We start from the raw sequence: 24044 nt of genomic DNA on the forward strand, positions 1-24044 counted from the left end.
CAGTGGCCCTGTCCCCATCAGAGACTCACTGAGGCATGAAGAAAAACTTTAACAGCTGCAATGCTGCTTTTGAACCTCCTAGTAAAAGGGGGGTCAGGAGGTCAAAACTTTCAATGCCGCTGGGAAGGAGGGAACCTTTCCCCGCACGGCTTTGAAAGCCCCTCACTAAATTAGCATGACCACACTGCTAAATGCTTGGGAAACCAGGACTGCTCGGGTCGCAGGCACCCCCAGAAGCGGGGAGGCAAAGAGCTGCTGCATTCCCATGCTCAACAACATAATTAATGGGGCTATTTCCTAGGCGAAGGCAGATATTGAGAATCCTATCCAGCACCTGGATGGGAAATAAGAGCCACTGGATGTGCTCTGTGTGCCCTTTCTTCCCCGCCTTACCTCCTGACACCACTCCCCTTTCTCCTCTGTTTCTACCTCCCATTTTCCATCTCTTCCTTTTGGCTCACTGTCTTCTTGGCCTTCTCCTCTGCTGTTCCCGGTGTCATGCAGCTCCACGCACTGTTGCAGTGAGGAGCTCTGATATGTGGGGACAGGAGTAAGAGATGATGGCACAAGCCACCCTCAGCTGTACCCAGGGACCATACCCCTCAACTGGATGGGAAATAGGGAGCTGCAGTCTACCAGCCTCAATTCATCCTGCTTTCATTGCTTCTTCTGTGAGAGCACTGATCCACACTCTGAGCTATTTGCCTCCACTTTGAATGTGGATTTTACTAGCAGATTTTCTGAGAGCTAGACAGCAGACAATGCATGTATCTGCTGGATGGTGCTAGGAGGGACCCCGAGATTTCTGGCTGTTATTCCACTGCCTGCTTTTTCCCAGCACTGCCTCTGCATTCAGCTCCCATTCACCTGTGCTGTGGGTTTTCTGGGCACCACTTTTTGTGACGTCCTTTGCAGATTGTCCCCTTTGCTGCTCCCGCTGCTACAGGCGTGGAAAGCAGATAGGCACACACAGACACAGCAGCTGCTGTTAGTGCTTTTGGAAAAGTGCTGTATGTCTACAAGGTGCAATCCAAATATGTTAGAAAACCAGTGTAGCCCTGAAGCCATAAATGTTGCTGTCTGGAGCTGCAATCCTGCAGGCTGCTGCTGAGCATCCCTAATTCCTATTGCAGTTGCAGAAGACAAGGGCTCAGCAGCTTTTCCAGGATGGCTGCAAAAAGCAGAATGAGTACTTCATTGAATGAAGCAGGCTGGGAGATGTATCACATTGCAGAAGGCTTGCTCTTAAAGGAGAACGGACGGCCTTCTAGAGGGAGCCAGGAGCTATCCTGGCAGTCCTGACCCAAGCCAAGCAGGACTGAGGTGGGAAGAGCGGGATGCGGTTCATGGTGATCTGCAAAGCTCTGCAGCTCTAAGCCCTGTTTCAGCTTAGCTGTGATGCTGCAGTATCTTTTATTTTTCGTTCCTCTTGTTGTCCTAGAAACAGAGCAAAAAAATCTTGCAGGCAGGCCCTTTTGTTACACTCAAGGCGGCATCTTGTCTCTCAGTGAAAAAAAAAATGCACCATTACATAATAAAATCCTTGGGAGAAAAATAACAGCAGGTTCAAAGTCTTCTAAAGAAACCTGAAGAAACTTCATGCATTCCAAACTTTCCTGAAGTCCTCCCTAGGAGTGCTCCGTGTATGAAAGGGCCAGTGGGCAATTCACAGGATGAGCAACGTGAGGGAAAATGGGAAGTGGTAGGGGGGATTTGTGTTCAGCCCTGGCCCTGCAAATCCCACTATTCGTTCATCCTTTTCTCCCTAAAGCAGGAAGCAGAAAAGCAATGTTCTTTCTTTTGCACTGAGACATCACTATCAGTCAGGTCTTGTGAGCTCGGAGCCTTTCAGGCTGGTAAGAACGCTACAAGCATCTGCAAAGGTTTCCATAGGAGGGCACATCATGGCCCAAAGCACAAGGTACCTGAGCTGCATTTCCCAGGCATGCCCTGCCTGCCTTTAGGATGGCCTGTCGCACAATTACAGGCCATGGTTTATTTATGGCCACATCCACAGTCACTGTCCTCCCTTTGGCTTTAAGTTACAGCTTTCCAGGTGGGGGAGTTCTGAGAAAAACAAGTCAGTGTGCCACATGGCACTGGTCCTCTGTGGGAGAAAACTGTTTCCTTTTCAGGGCTCCCCTGGAATTGCAGGGATCTGGGGGGAGATCCCTGAGAAGGAAGGCCTTTTGCTGGGGAAATGTGCCCTTCTGCAGGCTGAGCTACATACATCTGTATTTATGGGTTTGGTTTTGAGTAAACATATTCTGTTTGTTAGGAAGCCTTCATGCGGGGAGACTTCAGCCTGCACTCCTGAGCACATCAGCCTAACAGCATCATTCTCTTTGGGGAAACTCGGATAGAGTTATCACCTCTTCTGCGACAGGAAAGCTGTCAGAGGGGCTGCTCAATTGCAATTCAGCTGCTCAAGATGCTGAGATAGCTCTGCACTTCTCCTGAAGGCAGCATGGCTGCTCGGTATACACTGAGCTTGCAACTTTCCAAAACCCTAAGGTACATCTTTTCCACATACCCTGCTGCATGTCTCAGCAGCGATTCACAAGGCAGTGAATTCTGGTGCCAGAAAGACCCACAAGATTTTAGCTTCCTATGAACCCAAGAAGCACAGAGAGGCCATTTTCTTAGGTGTGCATGGAAAGCTCACTCCATTTGTTCTCTAATCATGTCTGCTGGAGCAATGAAAGATGACTCTTGTTTTTTATTTTGTTTTGTGAAGTTGCTACCTGGAAAGAAAACCCAGAGAAGAGGTGAGCACAAATCTAACATTGTTATTTCTGGGTCCATTTCTACTGGCAGCCCCCGTGCCACCAGTGTCTCAGCTTCAGGAATAAATGGGGAAGGGATCACTGTAAGGGGTTCCAGGGTTTCTCTGTAGCTGGAAGAGCTCAACAGCATGTAACTGAGCACTGGATGCCTTTACCTACACCCCCTGGATGCCTCAGGGGTCAGAGAGCAAATATGGATAGGGGGCTGCAGTGTCATTTCAACTTGGAGGTGCAGTATGAGAGGTTTGTTTGTTTTTTCCAGCCATAGCTTTACCTTTCCAGAGATTTTCAATCTCTTCACAAGGTGCTGAAGGTAAAAAGATTTAAAACTCTGAATCTTTTTATTACGAGACAGGGAAAGGCAACCATCCTAACTCGTGGCAAAGGAACCTCTGCTCAGCTTGCATCTGATAAGGATCTGGGAAGAGTATCCAAACTAATAAATAAGATATGTATCTCCCAATAATAGCTTTTGCTGTTTTCCTATATGAATCCTTGTTCCTTCTGTGCTGCGAGCTCTCCAGGGCATGGCCTGTGTTGCAGAGTGCCAGCTGCATTATCTGATTGTAGGAGATAATAATTATGAGGAATATGTCAGAACAACAGAAAACTTCATTTAAAAAAAAAACAAACCTAAAAAACAATTAAAGCTGCTGAGTGACGAACGCATGCTTATGTATTGCATCACATACTAGTCCCAGCAGTTTGAGTGCAGAGAGCTGAGGATTGAAGGATGTCCTAAGCCTGGTGAGACCTACGTGAGATGTGGATGATTCCAGCAAGTGTAGGGCAGCACTCATTGCATCACAGCAGCAGGATGGGAGGTAAAGGCCTTTAGTTGCAGTGGGGGAGGTTTGGATTGGATGTTTGGAAAGATTTCTTCTCTGAAATAGGGGTGATGCACTGGCACAGGCTGCCCAGGGAGGTGGTGGAGACCCTGTCCCTGGAGGTGATGCAATGTGGGGATGTGGCACTTTGGACATGGCTCAGTGGGTATGGTGGGGATGGGCTGACGGTCGGACTGGATGACCTCAGTGGTCTTTTCCAACCTGAATGGTTCTGTGATGCTATGAAGTGGATGCTGACACAGCCCCGCAGGCAGTGGAAGGACACCCGGAGGTGCGGGAGGTCATCTCCCACCCCTCTCCCCTAGCAGCTCTCGGCTCACGGTGAGCTCAGGGGCACACAGGTGAGCGGCTTCTGCGGGGCCCTGTGCATTTCCAAAGCCTCCAGGGTGTCGGCAGTCACCTTGCTTCCTCCAAACCTGTCCAACCCGTCTCTCTCCCGGTGTACTTCCTTGTTAGTGTGCACTTAAAGCTCCTGAGCAGCCAAAAGGCAGCGGCCTGCAGTGCTCTCACCCCAGCTCTTGCAGGCTCTCTCCTCAGGCCCTGCTTAGGTCCCAACAGTGGAGCGTGATCCTCACAAGAAGCTTTCATTGCTTTGATGAAGGGCTCCATACGACCACGAGGAAAGTCTTCTCCATGTGAGGGTGACAGAGCACCGGAGCAGACTGCCCACAGAGCCTGTGGAGTCTCTTCCTCCGGTGATATTCAAGACCCACTTGAATGCTTTCCTTTGCAGCCTGCTGCAAGGGAGCCTGCTTTAGCGGGGTAAGAGCGGGGGGGGGGAAGATGGACTGGGAGGGATGCACAGGGCTCATCCCTCCCAGCCAGGGGTCAGATGTGATTTTATTACGATTCAAAACACATAGATAGGTAGATCCGCTAGATAGGTAGACACACAGGTAGGTAGATCGATCCAGAATTGGAGAGGGTGCGTGGAAGGGCGGGGCTCACCTGGGCGAGGGGCGGGGCGCGGGGCGGGGCGTGGGGCGGGGCGGGGCCGGGGCGCGGCGGGGCTGCGGCGGCTCTGCGCTGCGGAGCGGGGCCGCGGGAGGAGCGGCGGTGGCAGCGGCAGGTGAGCGTGCGTTGGGGCCGTTCCCTTCTGTTGGGGCCGAGGAGCTCCCTGTGGAGCCGCTGGCGGACCTGAAGTAGCGGGACGGCGGTGCGGCTCGTGTCCGCAGCCGGCCGAGCTCCGGAGAGGGCAGCGGGGCCCTGCTGCTGCAGCTGCTGCAGCTACGGCTGCACCGGGACCGCCGGCAGCCAGCCCCGTGGGGTTTGCGGTACCGGGGGGGGGATGGAGCTGGGAAGCGGGACCCCGCTGCCTCCCGGCTGCCGCCCCGGCCCAGCCGAGCAGGTGGTGCTGGCCGCGGTCTGCCCCGAATAAGTTGGGAGCAGTTTCCAGAGCAACTGCAGCTATTTTGGTTGATTTTTCAGCTTGAAGGGGCTGGCTCGGGGAGGCTCTAATCCCATTATTTTGGGGCTGTGGAGTGAAATAAGCGCTCGGGGAGGTCAGCTTGGCAGAGCAGGGCGGCAGGGAGGCCGCGGTGTGCTGCTGGGGCCGTGGAAACCGGTGTTTGGGAAGGAGCCGGGGAGCCGTGCTGCCCGCGCGGCGATGCGCTCGTCGTGGCTGCTTGGGGACGGGAGCTTTGGGGTGCGCATGTTGTCCGCAGCCCCTCTGCCGCCAGCACAGCACGCCAAATCCCCGCTCCGAGGAGCGGCATTGCAGGGGGACAGCATCGGGTAGAGCAGCCGCTGTGGTTTCGAGGTCTCAGCTGTGCACGGCTGGGGCGGCAGTGCATCCACCAAGAGAAGCAGCGTGTGAGTCTCCCTCTCCTCTAAGGGAAGGAAAGGGAGAGATGGCTCCGGATCCCCGAGCAGGGCGTGGAGAGGGGTTACATTCCTCAGGCACGGGGCTAGATAAGCGCTGGGCTCCTCGCTGCATACTTCTGATGCCTTCCGTGAACTCCGGTGGCACTCAGCAGGTTGTTTTGTAACTTCGCTTGGGGCACGCTGCGGGCGGGCACACCAGCTCTGCCCTGGCACGATGCTTTGCATTGAACGCTGGAAACCCCGAGGGGAGCTGGGCGACGGCTGTGCTGGAGCAGAGCAGGTGCATCGCGATGGCATCGTTTGCTGGGATTTCTCATGGGTACGACCCGAGTCCGAATCACCGAGTGGCTTTGCAGAAGGGGTGCGAAGAGGAGGGAGGGAGCTTTGGCTGTCTGCTCACGCTGAGCCAGGGCTCCAGGGGATGCTTAGGGCCCTGCAAACGAGGTGTTAAAGGCACCCTCCAACTCTTGGAGTGTAGCGGTGCGGGGTCATGCTCCTCGTATGACAAAAACTGCAGCTTTTTTTTAGCGTGGGGAGAGGTGGTGTGCCTTTTATCAGCGGCGGCTAAGTGCAAAGCATCCCCAAGCACTTCTGGCCCTGCTTATCTGGTGGTGCCGAGGAGGGGGCTGCTGGCTCCTTGCGGTGCAGGGAAGCTCGTCCCACCGGTGCTGGCTGGAATGCCAGGAATCCCCCTCCCCACCTCCCTGGCACCGTTATTTGCTTGGAGAGCCCCAGCCTTGCACCTGACCCCTTTGGTATATTTCTCTGCTGCTACCCTGTGCCCTCAAAGCAGGTAACGTGGCAAGTGAGAAGTTGCCACAAACCTGCTTAAAGCCTTTTTGCAACTTTCTCATAAAGGCATCCTGGAGGATGCTCAGAGCTGAGTCAGAGGAGCATCCTCCCCCCCAAAATAAGGGTGAAGGGCTGGGATGGAGTGGGCTGTGCTCCAAAACCTGTGTTTCCTGGCCAGGGTTTTCAAATCCAATTCTTGTCATTATTTCTTCTCTTTGAGAAGCAAGTTACAGCTGTGCTTGTTTGCTTTGGATACCTGCAGGCCCAAGTGAGTGTGCTGGGGAACTTGTCAGCCTTGCCCAAGCCTTTTGGCAGCAGGTTGGGGCTAGTGAAAGCGGCTGGAGTGAATCATCTGAGGGTGCTTCGTTTGCTGCTCTTTGAGAAGTAACTTGACCAAAAGAGGTAGTGATGTAATTACTGAAGATACCAGGGTTACTGCTTGCAGGATCTAATATGCTGAAGTGTTTTGGGGACTGGATGCAAAGCAGAGTTGGGTAGGAACTGCTTAGCTCAGGTAGAACGTGCCTTGTACTCATGTCGTGGAGGCTGATGTGAAAGCTGCCACAACCTTGGTGCCATGCTGCAGAGAAATACTGCCTGAATGTCTGCCAGAGACCCCACTAGCTCACCTTGTCCAGGCTTTCATTGTCTCCCCCTGTCCCCTCAGTGCCACATCTTACACGCATGGCGAGCTAGAAGGAAGCCTGCTTGAGGATGGATTGTTCTGTGCTGAGGTTTAAAAGTGTGAGGGGTGCCTTCAGTATTAACTTTTTGCGTATTGTTGGTTTTCTTTTTTTTTTTTAAGAGCATCTTTTTAAGGGATGTTCCTCTATCTGTTCTGACTCGTTTATGCCCTTGTAAACCTGTGCAGACAAATTAAGGCATAAGTGTGTCTACATGCAGGGTTTTAAAGAAAACCCTATTATCGTAAATGACTGCTAACAATTTCATGTCCTTCCATTTTTCAAGTGCCAAGCTCATGAGCTTCTAAAAGCAGCTGATTATCTTGCTTGTTGTTGGTTGGAGTCAGCACTTTCTTGAAGGCTGGGGTGCTTCCAGCTGCCCCGGGCTAGTCATCTAGAATAACTTGTTGCTTCAAAAAAAAAAAAAAACTTCTTACCTGAAGACATGGGTGGGTCACCCCTGAGCTGGAAATGCTGGAGCAGACGAGTGCTGCCTGCATTTGGGATGGCTTCCTCTGCTGCTTCTTCATCTTCACTGAAGCACAGAACCTGCTGGAGCTCTTGGTGTTGAGAGCCTCATCCCCAAACCTCCCGTTGGCTCCGCGGTGCCTCGAGTGCCTGGGAGGGCTGAGGACGAGCAGGGCTCTGGGAATAGCTCACAAGTTGGAAAGGGTCAGGTGTCTTTGGTGCCCTGACACTCACAATAGCACTGAAGGATCAGATTCCCCTATCGCGTGGCTACCTGGCTGATGGGTGGAGGAAGGCCCTGGAAGAGCACTTATAGGGTCGTTGCTGGTATAATGGTTCCTGCCAGGAATCGCCTTCTCAGCAGGTGAGAGCACGCGTTGGGGAGCTCCTCGCTGCCTCTGGATGCTTGCCCAGGGCTTCTGGTGGTGTGCGAGAGTTGGATGAACACCAGAGGTATTTCTAAATAGGAATAAAGGCAGGGTGGTTTTAGAGGCTTTGTGGTTGCTGTTTTTGCTTGTTCATTTTATTTTTTTTTCCAGATTCTGCCAGTGTTTGGAGATAGCAGCACACTTTTCTGTGAGGAGCCCAGTATGTTTGTGATGTGAAGGCTGGGGTGGACGAGGACATGTACCTCTTGATACATTCCTGTGGGAATGGCATGGAGCTGCATCAAGGGGGGTCAAGCTGGGTGTTAGGAAAAAGTTCTTCCCTAGAGGCTAGTGGGCATGGCTTCCAGCTGACAGAGTTGAGGGAGTGTTTGGACAATGCTCTCAGACATAGGGTTGGGATTTTGGGTGGTCCTGTGTGGAGCCGGGGGTTGGACTCAGTGATCCTTGTGGATTCTTCCAACTTGGGATGTTCTGTGATCCTATGAGACCTGCAGAAAACTGGACTGAGTTAGTTCCACCCAGCAGCAAAGTTTTCTCCTGGAACTGTTCAGATCTCAGTGTTTAGGTTTTTAAATGACCTGAGAGCATAGGGTAAAACAAAGGGCTCAGTTTCCAGAAGCAACCTGAACTGCATGCAGTTTGAACATCCAAGCACATCTGAAAACCCAATATTTTTGTTGCAGGTCACTGTTTGGGATGTTAAAATGGGCCCAGCAACCTTAATCCTTGCTGCTTGCATTTGGCTTTACTACACCGTCTTGTTGAAAGAGAGTGATCTGTACCTCCTGACGGATGGCTCCCTGCTCTGTGCCCAGGCCCTTGCCAACATTTATTTTTGCAGAGCTGTTAAGCAAAATGCAGATGTAGTTTTGTGGATAGCCCTCTGTGTTTCTGTGCCAGATAAGGGTTGGAGTTGCCTGTGAAGTTACGCCTCTATTTTAGTGCTCTAAAGAGCTTGTTATCTCCGAGTGGGTTCAGGTTGGGACCGATGGCACCTTTGTCTAATTAATCACATGTGAGCTGCTGTGAAGGCAGACTTCTAAAATACACAAGTGCCTTATCAAAGGTTTCAACCTGGATTAATTCTGGGCCTTTTGTTTGTTTGACTCAGCCTCTGTGAGGGAGAGAGAAATGAAGGAGTAATTTCAGCTCTCCACAAATGGTCATTAAAGGCCTTTTTAATCCTACGAAGTTATAAATAAACATCCGTGGCAGCATGCACCTGCATATTCATTAGAGCATCCTCAGCGCTCCCTCCTGAGGCCCTGCAGTGTGTCCTTGGTGTGTGGCTGTGCTCCAAAGAGGGCAGGAAACTGTGAGTTACTCTGGAAATGGAAAATAATCTGGAAGGTTATCTCTGGTTTTTCACTTGGCAGTTTAATTGCCTTCTCCCCTGTAAAGGGAGTTGGAGTGACAAGAGTATCGCTGCTGGCAGCTCCTCTGCTGGAGGCTGGGAAGCAGAACGGAGAAGAGAGCAATGTTTTGGGGTCACACGGCTTCTTTTTGTGCGTGTTTGGCTACAGCCTGAAGTTTCTTTTGACTCTATGAAACTGAAATTCTCAATTTCTTTGGGGTCAGACACAGAGAGTCGTAGGTCAGTCTGTGAATGCTGCCCTTGCAGCTGATCCAGCTGCATTTCCTCCTCGTCTCTGAGCAGGACCACAGTACATTTCTAGAGAAGAACCAAAGCTGTGACTCCAGGAGTTTGCCGTTGCTGCCCTGAAAATCTCAGGTTTCTCTGACAAAGCAGCAAGTGCCCTTGATGGATGTCTCCGCCACGGCTGCCTCTTCCTAATGTTGTCCAGACGTGCTGTCAGCATGCTTTGCTCAGTTATCTTCTTCCTCTCCTTGCTCTGAGCACACGGTCACTTCAAACAACACAGGACACTGGGTCACAGGGTGGATGCACCACCCACAAAGAGAAATAGTCCATTTTAGTGGAGTTAATAAGGTAGAATGTTTGGAGCAGACAGTAGAAGTGATCTGTCGCCCATCAGAGCTCTGCTGCCTAATAAGGACTCTTAAATCATACAGCCATTTCCAGAAAGCAGCAGAAGTAATTGAAGGGGACCAGCAATAGTATCCCCTTAAAAGTTTTTTATAGAGACTGTTTCCCCCATTCTCCCGCATCAGCCTGTGGCAAGCAGGTAGTTGAGATGTTTCTGAGTATTTGCAAGGCCAAAGCAGGCTCCTGTGTCTCCAGATTCACAGTATTTCTCCTGCATCCCATGTCATGATAAATAGAAGCTGTTTTATGTCTTTAGGAATGACCTGCATGTAATAACAAGGGAATGTTCACGAGTTACATCATGTTCCTCACCTCACCTGCTGTGGGAAGCGTGATGGAGATGCTGAAGTTCCTGGCAGATGCATGCTGCAGTTGTGTTGTCTGATAGCCCTCAGGGCCTGGCATGTATCAGCTGTGCTGAGTGCTCCCCAGAATCCTTCTCCTAAGGAAGATGGGAGGTTCAGGTTGGGTATTTGGAAGAATTTCTTCTCAAAAGGTGATGGGGTACTGGCACAGGCTGTCCAGGGAAGCGGTGGAGTCACCATCCCTGGAGGTGTGTTCGAGAAAAGGCTGATGTGGTACTTAGGAACATGAGTTAGTGGCAATACTGGTGGGAGGTGGGCAGTTGGATGGGCAGCATCTGCAGGATGAGCATTGCTCTTGATGACTGGAAAGCAAGCATCAGATTTTTGTATTAAAAGTCAAAGCTTTGGGGGGAGTGCAGCCCTGCAAGGTGTTGGAAGTCCAGTTGTCCAGGCTGATCTGTGCCAGCCTGGATCCCAAAAGTGCCAGACCCATCCTGTGCTGGAAACTGGGTACCTAAGTTCTCTCCCAGCCTCTCCTCTGAAGGGCTGACCATCTTGGCAGGCTCATTGCACAAATAAAGATGAGTGTGGAAGTACAAAATTTGGCTGATGTGCAAGAGCCTTTTTTCTCTCCTGTAATCTGGATGCTGCTGCTAATTTTGCTTCGCTCTCTTGGGAAAAAAAATGCCATGGATTCACTCTTGTCTGCTTTCATGTAGTTGCTCTTCACTCTTGTGTCTCAGTTTGATCATAATGATTATAGCAATAGCAGGTGCTGCTCATGTTTCCCTCGGAAACCTTAATCTTTATGGCTGACTTTAATAGCCAGCCTTGCTCTTCTCCTCTCTGAATAGCTACCATTAGTGCTGCTTGGGAGAAATATGGTGCATTAAGGACAGTCCTTCTTCCAGGCTGTGTGCATGTACACCCTCATCCATCACACATCCATCTGGCCAGCTTTCGGGGTTTGCAGCAACTGTGTTGTTTTTTTTTTTCTCTGTTTGTTGGTTTTTTTTGTCTTTTTAAGTTTTAATATGAGTTTTCAGTTGGTGCCATGGTTTGAGCTTTGCTCATCAGTGGGGCCCTGGGGAGGTACATGACATGCCTGCAGTATTATTGTTGCCTGCGATTATTGACATTGCAGCATTACTCTGCTGGCATTAGGGTGGGATGTGGTTAGCCATTAATTCCTCTGCAGCACTAGGATGGGACACCACAGGACCCAGCCCAGGTGCCCCTGTCACCGCCTGCCTTGGTGAACTCCTTAAGAGGTGGCTGCACAGGTGCTGGTCTTGGCTTGTTTGTTTGTTGTTGTTGTTGTTGTTTTTTTTCCCTAGAAATTCCCAGGTTGTTCCTGGATGCTGTTTGTAAAGTCTTCGGGTGGGTTTCAAAGCTTAAGGGCCACAAAGGTGGAGCTGGGATGGAGTGAGGCTCCTCCTGCAGTTCTGGGCACGTCATCAGCCTGCCAGGACTCGAGCCTCCCTCTCTCAAATCACTGCCCGAGTATGTGACTCTGGGGGCATTTCCCCATCGTGAGGAGTGTGAGCAGCCCTTGGCTTTACGGCTATGCCCCAGGTTTGCTGGCGTGGGCTTGTAGCTCCCTGTAATTTGGAGGGCGAAAGTGGAGCAAAACATCCTAATGTTCCTAATGGAAGGTTGCTTGACTGGGGCAGGCAGGATGTTGCTTGTGGCTTTCCATGAGCTTGCCTTCTGTAAGATCTTAGTGCTAGCTTTAGGGTTCTGCTTTAGGGTTCCAGGGCACTTTTGTGGTGCTGGGTGTGTGGCTTTGGTCTGAAGTGATGTTTTGGCTCTTGAATGCTACAAGTGCCAGATGATTGAGGCTTCTCAGTCATGGCTTTTCAAGCTCCTTTGCATGCAAAAAGCTCTGGAAATGTGACCGTAACTTGTACAGAAGCTGAGTGCTGGCTTTGTTTTTTCACTTAGCAAAAGCTACATGCTATAGGAGCACAACAGATTTGGGCAGTGTCTGGGGTTGTTCCTGGAGCAGCTTTGTGCAATGCGTTGCTCGCAGCTTTGGTACGTGGGGGACACTGTGGCCGCAGAATGACCAAGGAAAGACAGGAAAGAAGCTGCCTCTGGGCTGCCATCATCAGTGACACAGCAAATGCTCTGGTAGGACCTGTTTGTCACTCTGTGAGCACCTGTGACCTCCACCAGCAGTTCATGGAGCCACAGAGCTAGGGCAGGCCTTTGCTTCATGCTCTCTGTGGTAGTGGGAGTGTTACCAGGGTCTGTTGTACAGTGTCTTTCCTGTTTGTCCTTCTCCAGTGCTGCTCAGTTCCACCTTTGAGAAGGGCCAGACATCCTGTTCAGGGTGATGGCTGGCTGATGTTCTCTCCCCACTAGCGTGAGACCTGATGACCAGACAAAGAGCTGCAGTTAGCACTGAACCATATCCACCACCATGGCCCATCATTTGGACTGTGATAGTCATGGCAAGGAAGGCCCAGAAGAGTTGTGCCATCCCTGCAGCACCAAATCAAGATGGTGATGCTCCTCCAAAAGCTGTCAGTGGCCTGGAGGGGAGCCCAGGTCACAACCCTTCCTTTCCCTTTGCGTTTGGGCTGCAGGATGGGCACAATCACGAGGCTTTGGTCCTCTACAGACCTTTTCCTGCTCTGGCATGTAAGCCACCTCACTTTCCCTGATGCTGATCCTTTCTGCACGTAGGTAACAGGAGGCTCCAGTTCTTCAGGAGGGTTTTAGCAAGTGGTGGCAACGCTCAAGCAGGTGCCTTGTCCCTGCAGCTGTCCCTGCAGCTCAGAGCGCATTTGCACATGGGCAGGTACCATCTCTTCCTTTCAGTGTTCTGCAGCTGGGCTGGTACCTGGGGCAGGGAGGGACCTGGGAAGTGTTACATAGCTACTGTATGTGTCACCGCAGCAGCTGATCACGGTTGGTGAGTCACTGCCAGCACTCAGACATGCAGGATGGCAGCACGTGGCTGCTCCTGTCGCCACTTGCTGTTTACTTGTGTGTTTTTTTTTCCCTCTTCTTCTCTGGCTGCTTGAATAGTTTCCCGTGGTGTGGGATCACACGTGTGGGTTGCTTCCTACATGCCTGCCTCTCCCAGCTCTGCACGTTTCCTCCCATCCCAGTCTCCCAGGGCTGGGCTTTGTCCTCAACCACAGTCACCCCAAAACCTCCAGGACCTGATCCCAGCAGGGTATCCTGCCCCATCCACTTCACCTGGGTCTCTGAAACCTCTTCTTTGGGCTCTCAGTTCCCTGGAAGCTCACAGAAATATGGTGTAGGATGTTGAAATCTGGCAGCATTTCTTGTTTTCCCCCTTTTTCCTGGCCAGTCCCACTTCACCCCAGGGTGCTGAGGACGTACCTGCCTGTCTGCAGACCTCTTACAGGGGGTTGCTTTGAGGCACAGCCTGCCCCCAGGAGCACCCCACCATCCTTGCATCCTGCAATGCTCAGCAGGTGAAACTGCCAACCAGGCGAAACCCTGCCAGCCTTGTGGGCAGGAGCTGGGCATGGGGCTGCTGTTGGGGTTAACAAGGGAAGAGAAGCCCAGGAGGATTTCATCCATGTTTATCAAGCACAGCAGCCTTAATTACAGGCTGAGAACTACTTGTGCGTGTTTGAATTTAGATCCAGAGGCACTCCTGTGGTGCAAACACAGATTTCAAAATCTGGCTGTGCACTCGCCCTGGCACAACTTGCTAGCAGGGCTTCTCCCTACTGCTGGTGTTTGAGCTTGCTGGTCAGTAAAGCAAACAAAAAAACTGACCCCCAGGCAGAAGCTCTGCTAGCAAACATGCCTGCTGCTCTATTCAGAGGTGATGTTTGCTCTGCTCTGTTTAGCACTACTTGTGTGGGGTCCAGATCTTAATGGCAGGAGTAGCGTGCCCTTAGATGCTCTGTGCCGGATCCTCTCCTGGTCCTTCCCTTCTCAGCAATGTGAGGAGCTGTGGCTGTCCCCAGGAGCCTGGTAGAACAGGGGCAGTGCCTGTGAAATCTGCTCACTCCATCTGCTGCTGTGATGTGTTCAGCCCACATCACGAAATACCTCGATTAGCAGGAGGACCAATCGCTTTCTCTTTTAATTCCAGTAATCGAATTGGACAGGAGGGAATGGCCTTTAGTTGTGCCAAGGGAGGCTCCGTTTGGATATTAGGAAAAATAACTTATCTGAAAGAGTGGTGATGCAACAGGCATCCCAGGGAGGTAGTTGGGTCAGTGTCCGTGGAGTTGTTCAGGAATTGTGGAGATGTGGCACTGAGCGACATGGTCAGTGGGCATGGTGGGGCTGAGCTGGGGGTTGCAGTTGGTCATCTTGTCTTTTCCAACCTCAGCAGTTCTCTGACAATCTGAAGTTGGCTTCAAAGCCCAAGCTTTAAATCAGCCTCAATCCATGTGAGGGTGAAGCTTTGTTCAAACCTAGGCTGAACGTTTTCTGAGCTTGGTTTTTTCCAACTTCAACTGAGATGCAGCAAAAAATAAAGCTGTAAGATCTGGGAGTGTTAATTTATTTAATTTTTTATTTTTTTTTCATGTCAGCATTTGAAATTCCAACTCCCAGTTAGGAAATTTGTTGAAGAAGTTGTATGAATCATCCATACCATCAATTTAGGACCAGGCACATGGGAAGGGAGCAGAAAATTAGTCACTTTGTTAATCTGCTTCCAATAAAAGTTATTTAGAAATCCATAGCAGGCGTGAGGGGGAAATAAATAAAAATGAGAGCAGCTTTTGGGAATGCTATTGCACATCCCTGTGCTGGCACCATGGCCACTGCTTGCTTCTCTGTACTGTTTTGGGGGCACTTTCCTGCACCTCGGTTTGTGGTCAAAAGGACCTTCAGAAAAGCTGTTCCTCACCCTCAAATTTAGAGGGTGGGAAACTGTCAGGCCAGGCTGGGCCATAGAAGCTTTTGTAAGCAGTGAGGATAACACTGCTATGGAAGAGCAGATAATGTCAGGTGAGTCCTGCCCCTTACGAAAACAAACCCTTCTGCTTCTGGGTGCTTTTGAAGTCTGGAGAGAGCACTCTGTTCAGGAGGAGTAGAGGTCAAGGAGCTGGTCTGGGCTGCAGGATGTTGGGATGCTCATTAATAGAGTTTGGAGAAACAGGGAAGGATGTGGAGCTAACAAAGGGTTAGTGTGGTCAGGCAGAGCTGAGGAATTGTTGTCCTGGACCCAAGGACGAGCTTTGCATTCTTCTTAACTGTAACCTGCTCTCTGAATTACCACTGTGGGAAATCTGAAGGGTCGCTTTCCCACCACCTCGGTCAGGTTGAAGCTGAAACTCCTCTGCGAGAGGCAGAAGGCCGTGTCATGCCGCTCCCTGCTTTTCGGTGCCACGGGCCAAATGCTGGTAAATGATTGCTGGAGACACTCAGCCAAGGCGTGGCCAGAGCTCAGTTTGCACCCAAACAGGTGCCTCTACCCCCGCAGCACCCCCCAGAGCCCCACAACTGGACCTGGCACCGTTCGTCTCCCCTCGCCTCAGCAACCGCTGGCATTTTGGGCGAGGAAAGGTGAGTCTGATTCTTTTCTCACTTATACAACCCACAGCTGTCTGGTTTTGCTTATTTATTTTCAAACTAGCCAATCCTGGCCTGTGCTGGGGCTCTGCCACGGGATAAACTTGCTGAGCAGAAGCCTAGCTCCGTGGGCAGCTCAGCGCTCGTGGTCAGTGCAGGACCGTTCCACAGTGGCGTTGGTGTGCTGTCCCACAGCATGGTGGTGACCTTGCAGTGGGTTTCAGGGTGGTGCCCAAGCTCAGCAGTGTGGCCGAACTTTGTCCCATGGCGGGGGTGGGTGCTGGGTTAGCTGGCTGCGAGCAGCTAGCACGGAGCACACAGCAGGGCGAAACTCTGCCTGAAGCCAGGCTGGGCTCCACCTGGCAAACAGTGCTCAGTAGACCCACCATGTGCAGGTGCCCAAGGTCCTTTGTCACTGCCGGTTTCCCTGCTGGCACCGCCAAGTCAAACATAGGTGAGCTCAGCAGGGAGGTGTCCGTGCTCCTAAGCCCATTTTGTGACTACCGGCAGTGCAAACGGGGCTGGCTCGTTTTGCAGCAAGTCCTGGAACACTGAGAATAAAATCTGAAAATTAGGGATTGATTGCTGTGCTGTGGTTGGTGGAGATGTTTGTGTTGGATCAGCTAAGTGCTTCCTGAGGTGTGGATTTGGCTTTTGGGCTTGTTCTTCAATAAGCTGTTCTGTGCTGGCACTGTCAGATCTCCGTTTGAGAACAGCATCATGAAACCATCTTTCTCCAGGCTTCTCCTAGCCTCATGTTGTGTGACAGCTGCAATTTACAATTTCTCATTGCTGAAGGTGGGAGCCTTTCAGCCCTTGCTTTGATTTCTCAGGTATGGAAAAAACAAACACCCAAACCAGTCTGTTTTAACCCAAGTTAAAGCTTTCTCTCATGTGCTGGCATCTGCTGCTTCTCCAAACTGGCAACTGTCATGGTGTGTACACAAACCTTGGGAATGGGAGGAGGGGGACTGATGAGCTGGATTAGCTTTGGAAAGCAGCTTGGGACCCTTTGCACAGAGCACATGGAAATTACACATACATCTTTCCTCTGCCTGATGTCCTCAGGCCTGATGCTTCAGAGATCTACAAAAAACTCATAAGGAGAAAATGTCATTTCAAGAGTGTTTAAAACAAGCATGAACTTTGAGTGCTTTGAGTTTCTTTGAATGGATTTTATTTAGTCATAGAATCATTGAGGTTGGAAAAGACTCCTAATATTGTCTAGGCCACCCGTCAATCTGTCACTGCTATGCTTAACACATCATCCCTTAGGAGCTGCAGTTATTCAGTTTCTGGAAGATGCAGGAGCTGCCTGTGCCCATGATAACAGGTGTCAGCACCAGGTGGGTGCTGTATCAAAAGAAGTGGCCAAGCTCCCCATTTAGCACTGCTAAATGCAGTCTTGCTGCTATTAATTTGTGATTGTCAGTGTAATGATGTCCTAATGGCATTACCGAAGGCTCACTTTCAGTAAAATAGCATTTCTCGTGTGCTTCCTCATCCCAACCTGGCTTTGCACAGAGTATTGCATACCAAGAGGTGCTTTTTTTTATTTTCTCTCTCTCATTCCTTGATCCATCTCACATAGCTGGAGATGGAGTTAAATAGATTATAATGTGCTCTGTCTGCATCTTCTCTCAACTTCCTTTTGCAGCTGGAGAGCGTGGGTGGGAGGGTGGTGGGAGGTTCCTCTGCCTTTTAGATATTGTTTGGAAACTCCCCAGTGCCACATTGCCAAATTGTTGGAGAAATGGCAGTGGGAGTCCTATGAATCCATTAAAAGGCTGCACTATGCACAGGGGCAAACCCCGCTGCTTCTCACCCAGTGAAGACTTTATCTTGCTGCCCAGACCTGAGGTGGGCTTGGGGTTTTGGGCAAGGTAGGTTGGTGGGTTGTTTTGCTTTCGGCAGGTGTCAGCACTGCTATCAATAACGATAAAACCCCATGTGTACAGGAGCCTGAGCCCTTGTGTTTTTTCTCCTGCAGGGACCTCATCCTGCGATGCCCCAGGGTGCCTGAGGCCCGGCAGCTGTGGGGATGGAGCTGAAGGTCTGGGTGGATGGGATCCAGAGGGTCGTCTGTGGTGTCTCGGAGCAAACCACCTGCCAGGAAGTGGTCATCGCCCTGGCACGGGCCATAGGTGAGCAGCAGGCTAATCCAGGGCCAGCTCAGCTCCCAGGATCACACTAGGCTCCCTGACCTCTGTTTGGCACTGCTGTGGGTTTCTGTCTCCCCCCACCACGTCAGAGGCTTGTCGGGGAGATAGCCAAAATAAATAGCTTTACTTTGGATAGATGCAAGCGGTGTGGCCAGAGTGCTTGGATGCCGGTTCCTGCCACACTCTCACTGTGGTCAATCCTGCCTTCTAGTGGCTCAGTTTCAAAGTGCTCTCTCTGATCCTGTTGGCTTGCAGGCTTTGAGCAGAAATGCTTCCCTTCAGGAAAAGATTTAACCCTACAAATCAAAGTCCTTCCTCTTACAAACCTTCATAAATAAACAGCACAGTGCTTTCTCCTCCACTTCCACTCTTGAGGGCATGTTTTCTTCCAGAAACAACAAGGCAGTGCTGGTTGATATCTTCATCTGTTTCCTGTGCAGAAGTGCTATTGTGGAGGTACTGAGCTTTGCAAACTGAAATGCCCACCCTAGGGAAAGGGACGGTGCAAGGCCTTATTAATAAAGGGGTGTCAAGCTGTCCCCTCTGCTAAGAGTTGCTCGTGCCATTGGGTGTCTCTGGGGGCATGTGGTCCTCATCCTTCCACATGGAAGCACATTGAGATTGCAGGCAAAGTTCCCACTGGCTCTTACCTCCTGCAGGATGCTCCCCTACCTATAGCTGGGAGGCAACTGATCCTTGATGGGCAGACCAAGGCTTGGAAGGGGAAAGGGAGGAAAGCGAGTGTGTTTTCAGGGTGCACCTCGCTTCCCTGGCCCGTCGAGTCATAGAATGGTTTGGGTTGGGAGGGACCTCAAGAATCACCAAGTGCCAACATCCTCTGCCGCAGGCAGGACTTGCCACTCCTTAAGACTGGGAAAGACCACTGGCGTCATGTAGCCCATCTGCTCCCTTGGTATTTTGCCTCAGTTTGGTGTCCAGAGCAATATCAGCCCTTTCAGGTGAAGGCATCTCCATGTGCTTTTTGGGAAGAAGGGACCTTCTTGTGACAGGGCTCAACCCTGGTGCAGCAGGGGTGTCACCGTGGGCTGTGGCTTTCCTTGAGTAACGTGCTTGTGTCCCACCTGCAGGTCAGACAGGCCGCTATGTCTTGGTGCAGAAGCTCCGGGAGAAGGAGAGGCAGCTCCTTCCACTCGAGTGCCCCTTGGAGTCGCTGGCCAAGTGCGGGCAGTATGCCAACGACGTGCAGTTTGTCCTGAGGCGGACGGGCCCCAGTGTGGCTGAGCGACCATCCTCAGAAGGTGCTCCCCAGGCTCCTGAAAGGACGTACATCCGGGCCAGCCTGCCCATCAAACCCCGAGCCCTGAGCACAGATGTCCCTCGGCCCCGGGAGCCGAGGAAATCGATGACCTTCAACTTGGGCCCTGTGGGCTCTGTCGACCCGTATGCAAAGAGCCGCTGGAGGCAGCATGCCTGGGAGGGAATGGACTTGAAGGACAGTGGGGCTGGTCAGCCCTCCAAGGAGGAGCTGTTTAAGACCGTGCTGCGGCAGCAGGAGCAGCTGCACTCCTTGGAGGCCCATGGGGACACGCTGGAGACAGACCTGCGGCTCTGGGAGCATGGCCGGGCCTCCAACCAGGAGGATGAGATCCTCTACTTGGAGCACCTGGTGCGGAGGAATGATACGGAGCTGGGCGAGGAGGAGTTTTGGCAGAGTGAGCTGCGGCTGGAGAAGGAGTGCGAGCGGGAGAGGCAGGAGCGGGTGAGGAGCCTGCGGGCCAGCCTGGAGGAGTACACACAGAGGATCTATGAGCTAAGCGCCCGCACTGAGGCCCTGCAGAAGGAGATCCAGTGGGAGATGGCTGAAAGGGCCAAGAGGGGCAAGGAGATCCCCATGCCTAGCCCCACAGACTTGGAGGACATGGCTGCCAAAATGAAAAGGGATCTGGAGGCCAAGGTCAAGCAGGGCACACAGCTGGAGAGCAACCTGGCCAGTGTGGAAAAGGCCCTGGAGGAAGCTGAAAGGAGCCTGCAGGTAGGTGCAGTTGGGCTGCTCTGCCCTATGGGGTGCTGGACCTCCAGAGAGAGGTAAAGCAGATCTGTACCTGGGAGAAAACAGGCTCAGGTCCTTCATCCAGCTCTGCATCCAGCTTGGTACCTCCTCAGTGGCTTCAAGGCCCTTGCTCAGAAGGGAACTAGCAGGAGAACTGCATCCTACTTGATAAGTGTGGGGCTGGCTCTGGAGCAGCAACCAGTGTGTCCCCTGGACACAGCTCCCACGATGCTTGTACCCATTGGCTCATTGTACAAGCTTTGGGTTGCTGTGTGGCTCCTGTTGTCTTGCAGTAAAGAGCACAGTGTGCTGTGTTTGAGGTGGGGCTAGAGCAAGCAGTCCTCAGTATGCGGTTGGTGCAGCGAGGCAAAGGGCAGAGGTCAGCAGTTGATCCCCTCACCAGTGGTGTTGACTCTATGTCTGTGCCTGGAAAAAGGAGCAGGATGTCCGGGCATGAGGATTTTGATAAGGCTCAAGGCTTAGCTCTCAGTTTGGAGTGGCAGTGCCGGTGGTGTGTTGGCCCAAAGCCACTGAAATCTGTGGTTCACCCATCCCCAACCCACTGGGGTTCAGGTGCTCTGTGACAGCTGCCCTCCTCCCAGCGGGGCCCTTTCAGTGGGGAGCAAAACAAAAAGCTTCCCCTGTGGTGTTTCGTCAGGGTCGCTATGCATCAAATGACTCATTTTGGGGTGGCTGGTGCCTGCCGTCTCCTGCTACTACTATGTCACCACTCACACCCTCTTGAGATGTGGGCATGTCCCCAAAATGGTTTCCTTATCCGTATTGCCCAAGCATCCTTATGCAGTGCAGCCCAGGGGTGCATCTCACAAGATGTAGAATGATTGAATCACAGAATTATTTTAGTTGGAAAAGAACTTTAGAGTTCATCTAGTCCAACTCCCCTGCAACAAGCAGGTGCACCTACACTAGGTCAAATGCTTAGAGCCCTTTCCAGCCTGACCTTGAATGCCTCCGTGAACACGGTATTCACCACCTCTCTGGCCAGTGCCTTAATGTAAAAAAGCCTTTCTTTATATCCAGCCTAAATCCTCCCCTCTTTCAGTTTGAAACTATTTCTCCTTGTTCCGTTGCAACAGACCCCTGCTAAAGACTCTGTCCTATGGCATGGCAGGCTCCAGAGCTATTTTGTGGGAGCTGTTGGCAGCAGGCTGCTCAGCACTGTGTGGCCTCTGTTGGTCTGGCTGGCTAAAGTAGCATGACCCCTGATGGCCTTACCCATGTGGGTTTTCACCTCTGTAGGGTCCCCGTCATTCTCAGAACTGGGGAGCGAGGCCTCAGGAAGGGGAGCAGAGCAGCATGGGGAGAGTGGCGGCTTACCCTGTCCCTGCTGTGTTTTGCAGGCCCAGAACCAAGAGCTGGAGGAATTAAATAAGGAGCTGAGGCAGTGTAATTTGCAGCAGTTTATTCAGCAGACGGGAGCCACGGTGACCGTCGGGCAGGCCAGGTCTGAGGAGGACGCCCAGCCGGAGCTGAGCCCACGCGAGCTGCCAGCCTGCCGGCGAAACGGAGGTCAGCATGCCGCCTTGGCCGCAGCCTGCCCTGTGCCCCTGAGCCACTCTTTATCAGCCCAGCCTCCTTCCTCCTCCCCACCAGGGCTGCTTGCAGTGGGGTTTGTGGCCGTGCATGGCATAGGCCTTGGGATGGGGCTGGTGGCCCTTCCTCTGTAGGTTGGCTCAGGAATGGGTGTGTAGGGATGGGAAAAAGATCTCTGCTTGTGAGCAGGGAAAAAGGGGATCCAGCTTCTTCTCCCAGGGAAGGTCTGCTCCCAGAGAGGATGGAGTCCTGGGCACTCTGGCACGGCACCCTGCCTGAGCCAGGTGTTTTTCCTGTCCTTGTAGGGTTTCCTCCCACCGGTGCCGACTCACCACCCTGTGCCAGCACCAAGCAGCTCCTCGGCCATCCCCGGACCCTGCCAGAGCCCCTGGTGCCCAGCCTGAACCCCGAGGGTGCGTATGTCCCAGCAGGCCCCTGTGTGCCAGGGAGGGCCTGTGGGAAGGGGAGAGGGTTTTGCTGCACGAAACGGGGCCACGGAGAGTGAGCGAGTGAGCGTATGCTGGAAGTGGGAGGCCAGAGCTATTTATAGATGCCATTAGGAGAGCAGCGCTCATACCCTGCCGTCCCCCGTGGCCTCTGCTCCGCTGTGAGGGAGCGCTGGAGGGAGTGAGGCCATTGGTGTGGCATCCAAAGCAGTCTCCAGTGTTGTTTGGGGCCATCTGCGGCCCTTTGGCCTGTTTTCCTCCCAGCTGCTTTTAAGGCCGCTAGCTGCCTCTGTCCATCCCCATCTCACTGGATCCTGTGCCCACGATGTCTGTGTGTCTGTCTGCACTGCCCAAGTCCAGGGCTGGGTTTTGTGCTGCAGATGCATGGTGCTTGCTTACGTCACATCTTCTGTGCTGTTTTTCTCTTTGTGGATGCTCACCCACTGCAATGGGGTCACTTAGTTTATTTTTGTCTGTCTTGCAGTCATATCAACCAGGCAGAGCATCTGGTGGTAGAAAGGCCCAGCCAGTGGACAATTGCTTGCCTTGCAAGTGTAGCTGTATAAATAAAACCTTATTCCCTATATATATTACATTTTTTTACTGCTTTATATCACGAATGGATGTGGACAGCCAGACAGAGTATTTTTACAGACTGTAAAACAACGGCCGACCAAACAAAACAGCCCTATCCCTCTGTGGATGAAATGAACTCTATTTTTTTTAAAGTGCTATCTATGTTTAACACAAAATGGCAGCACCCACGTGCCATGTGGCCTTCTGAGAAGACCTGCCACATGTTCCAAGAGGCCCTCGCTCCCTTGGCCAGCAGAGCTAAGCTGTGTTGGGATGGCTGGTGACATCTGCTTTGGGCTGCTCACAAGGCTTACTCGGGTGGAGCAGGCTTCCCAGGAAAATAGCAGGTTTTACAGCACCACGCTGTGAAGAGGAGCTTGTGCTGCCAAGTGGGGATATGATGTCTTGTGCTAGGAGTGAGGGGAAGACTCTCTCATCTTGCTCACCCGCATCCGATGCTCTGAAGCCACCCTGACAGCCGGCAAGTGGACCTCTGTGTGACTGAGTGCCAGTGACCACCAGCACCCTGCCGTCATCTTGTGCATTGTGGCTCTACCTTTCAACAGTCCTGCCCTCCTTAGGTTTGGCCCCAGCCAGCTGCTCCTGATGCGCTCTCCCAAAACCCTGCAGCTTTGTGTTGAGCTAGCAGAGGGATGCCCTGGTTACAGCTGTTCTGCCCCTGTGTCCGTCCTTGCCATACCTACAAGGGTAGCATGCCTGCTCTGGGGTGACTGTCTCAGGAGCACAGAAATGAACCAGGACTATCAGATGAGTTGGTGCATTTTAAAAACAGCCATGAGGCACACAAGCAGCTTTTTAATGCAACTTTCTGCCCCCATTTTTAATTGTAAGACCTGCAGTGGAAACCCTGTTCCCATGGTGCTGAGAGGGAGTGAGAAACAAGCAGCTGTTCCCTGGGGGGGGAACAACCTGCAGGGAACAACCAGGCTTTGAGAGAGCATGGCTGGAGACTGTTTTTTTCTGAAGCTCACTTGGTTTTTAAACTTGTTTTTAAATTGGCAACATGCCAGCAGGATGAGCCCTTCCCTGAGTGCCTGTAGCTGGAGCATGCAGGGCAGAAAAACTTTTGGTGACATTTCACTGAATGTTCTTTTTTGTTCGTCTGTTTTATGGGTTTTGGTTGTGTGTTTTCTTTTTTACTTGATGGCCAGTAGTTCCTCTGTCTCTGTTCATCCATCACCACAGGTCATGTTGTATTTTAATTGTGGCTGGGGAGTGGACAGTCTGTCCAGGAGGTCCTGGAGCCCTGGCCTCTTTGTTTTCTATGTCTGCTCCACTGTATGCAAAAAATGTGACTTGGATGCTGTGTTCTCTGTAAAACACACTTTCCATGTATGAATGTATCCTGCATACTATGGCGTTGTCTGGTTTCAATTTTAAATAAATCTTTTGGAAAGGATTTGTGCAAAGTAAGCTTGCGCATGCTGCTGTCACGGGGCCGTCCCTGCTCCAGGTGTGTGCCAAGGTCCCTGGGCATATCGAGTGCTTCATGTGTCCTGTGAAGGCCTCTTTGTGCTGTGCAGTGTCTCACAGGGATTTAAAAGCTTTAAGTATTTCATGACCAAATGCTTCTTATGCACATGCTGCTCTTCTTGTTTTCCTTTTTTTTTTCTTTTTTTTTTTCTTTTTCTCCTCTTATATTGCAAAGTGCTTT

At 51.8% G+C, this 24044-nt stretch overlaps 1 protein-coding gene across 2 annotated transcripts; it reads left to right on the plus strand.

Annotated features, from left to right (window-relative positions):
• The first annotated feature begins 4653 nt into the window (after positions 1 to 4653).
• LOC136060517 (ras association domain-containing protein 8-like) lies at positions 4654 to 23786 on the plus strand. Of its 2 annotated transcripts, XM_065755111.1 has the most exons (6): positions 4654 to 4703; positions 17611 to 17764; positions 18871 to 19775; positions 21155 to 21323; positions 21653 to 21760; positions 22278 to 23786. In XM_065755111.1, the coding sequence occupies exons 2-6, from the start codon at positions 17662 to 17664 to the stop codon at positions 22307 to 22309; spliced, it is 1317 nt and encodes a 438-aa protein (XP_065611183.1). In that variant the 5' UTR covers positions 4654 to 4703; positions 17611 to 17661; the 3' UTR covers positions 22310 to 23786. The 2 variants fall into 2 exon arrangements, with proteins under 2 accessions (XP_065611183.1, XP_065611184.1); XM_065755112.1 differs by lacking the exon at positions 21155 to 21323.
• Positions 23787 to 24044: the final 258 nt, after the last annotated feature.

Source organism: Cyrtonyx montezumae, unplaced genomic scaffold (assembly GCF_038088225.1).
Source record: "Cyrtonyx montezumae isolate F1298 unplaced genomic scaffold, pur_monq_1.0 scaffold_10, whole genome shotgun sequence".
NCBI classification, from domain to species: Eukaryota; Metazoa; Chordata; class Aves; order Galliformes; family Odontophoridae; genus Cyrtonyx; species Cyrtonyx montezumae.

Coding starts and splice junctions, on each gene's coding strand:
- LOC136060517 (XM_065755111.1), top strand. CDS start 17,662: ATGGAGCTGAAGGTCTGGGTGGATGGGATCCAGAGGGTCGTCTGTGGT. Junction 17,765..18,870: donor CGCCCTGGCACGGGCCATAG/GTGAGCAGCAGG, acceptor TCCCACCTGCAG/GTCAGACAGGCCGCTATGTC. Junction 19,776..21,154: donor AAGCTGAAAGGAGCCTGCAG/GTAGGTGCAGTT, acceptor TGTGTTTTGCAG/GCCCAGAACCAAGAGCTGGA.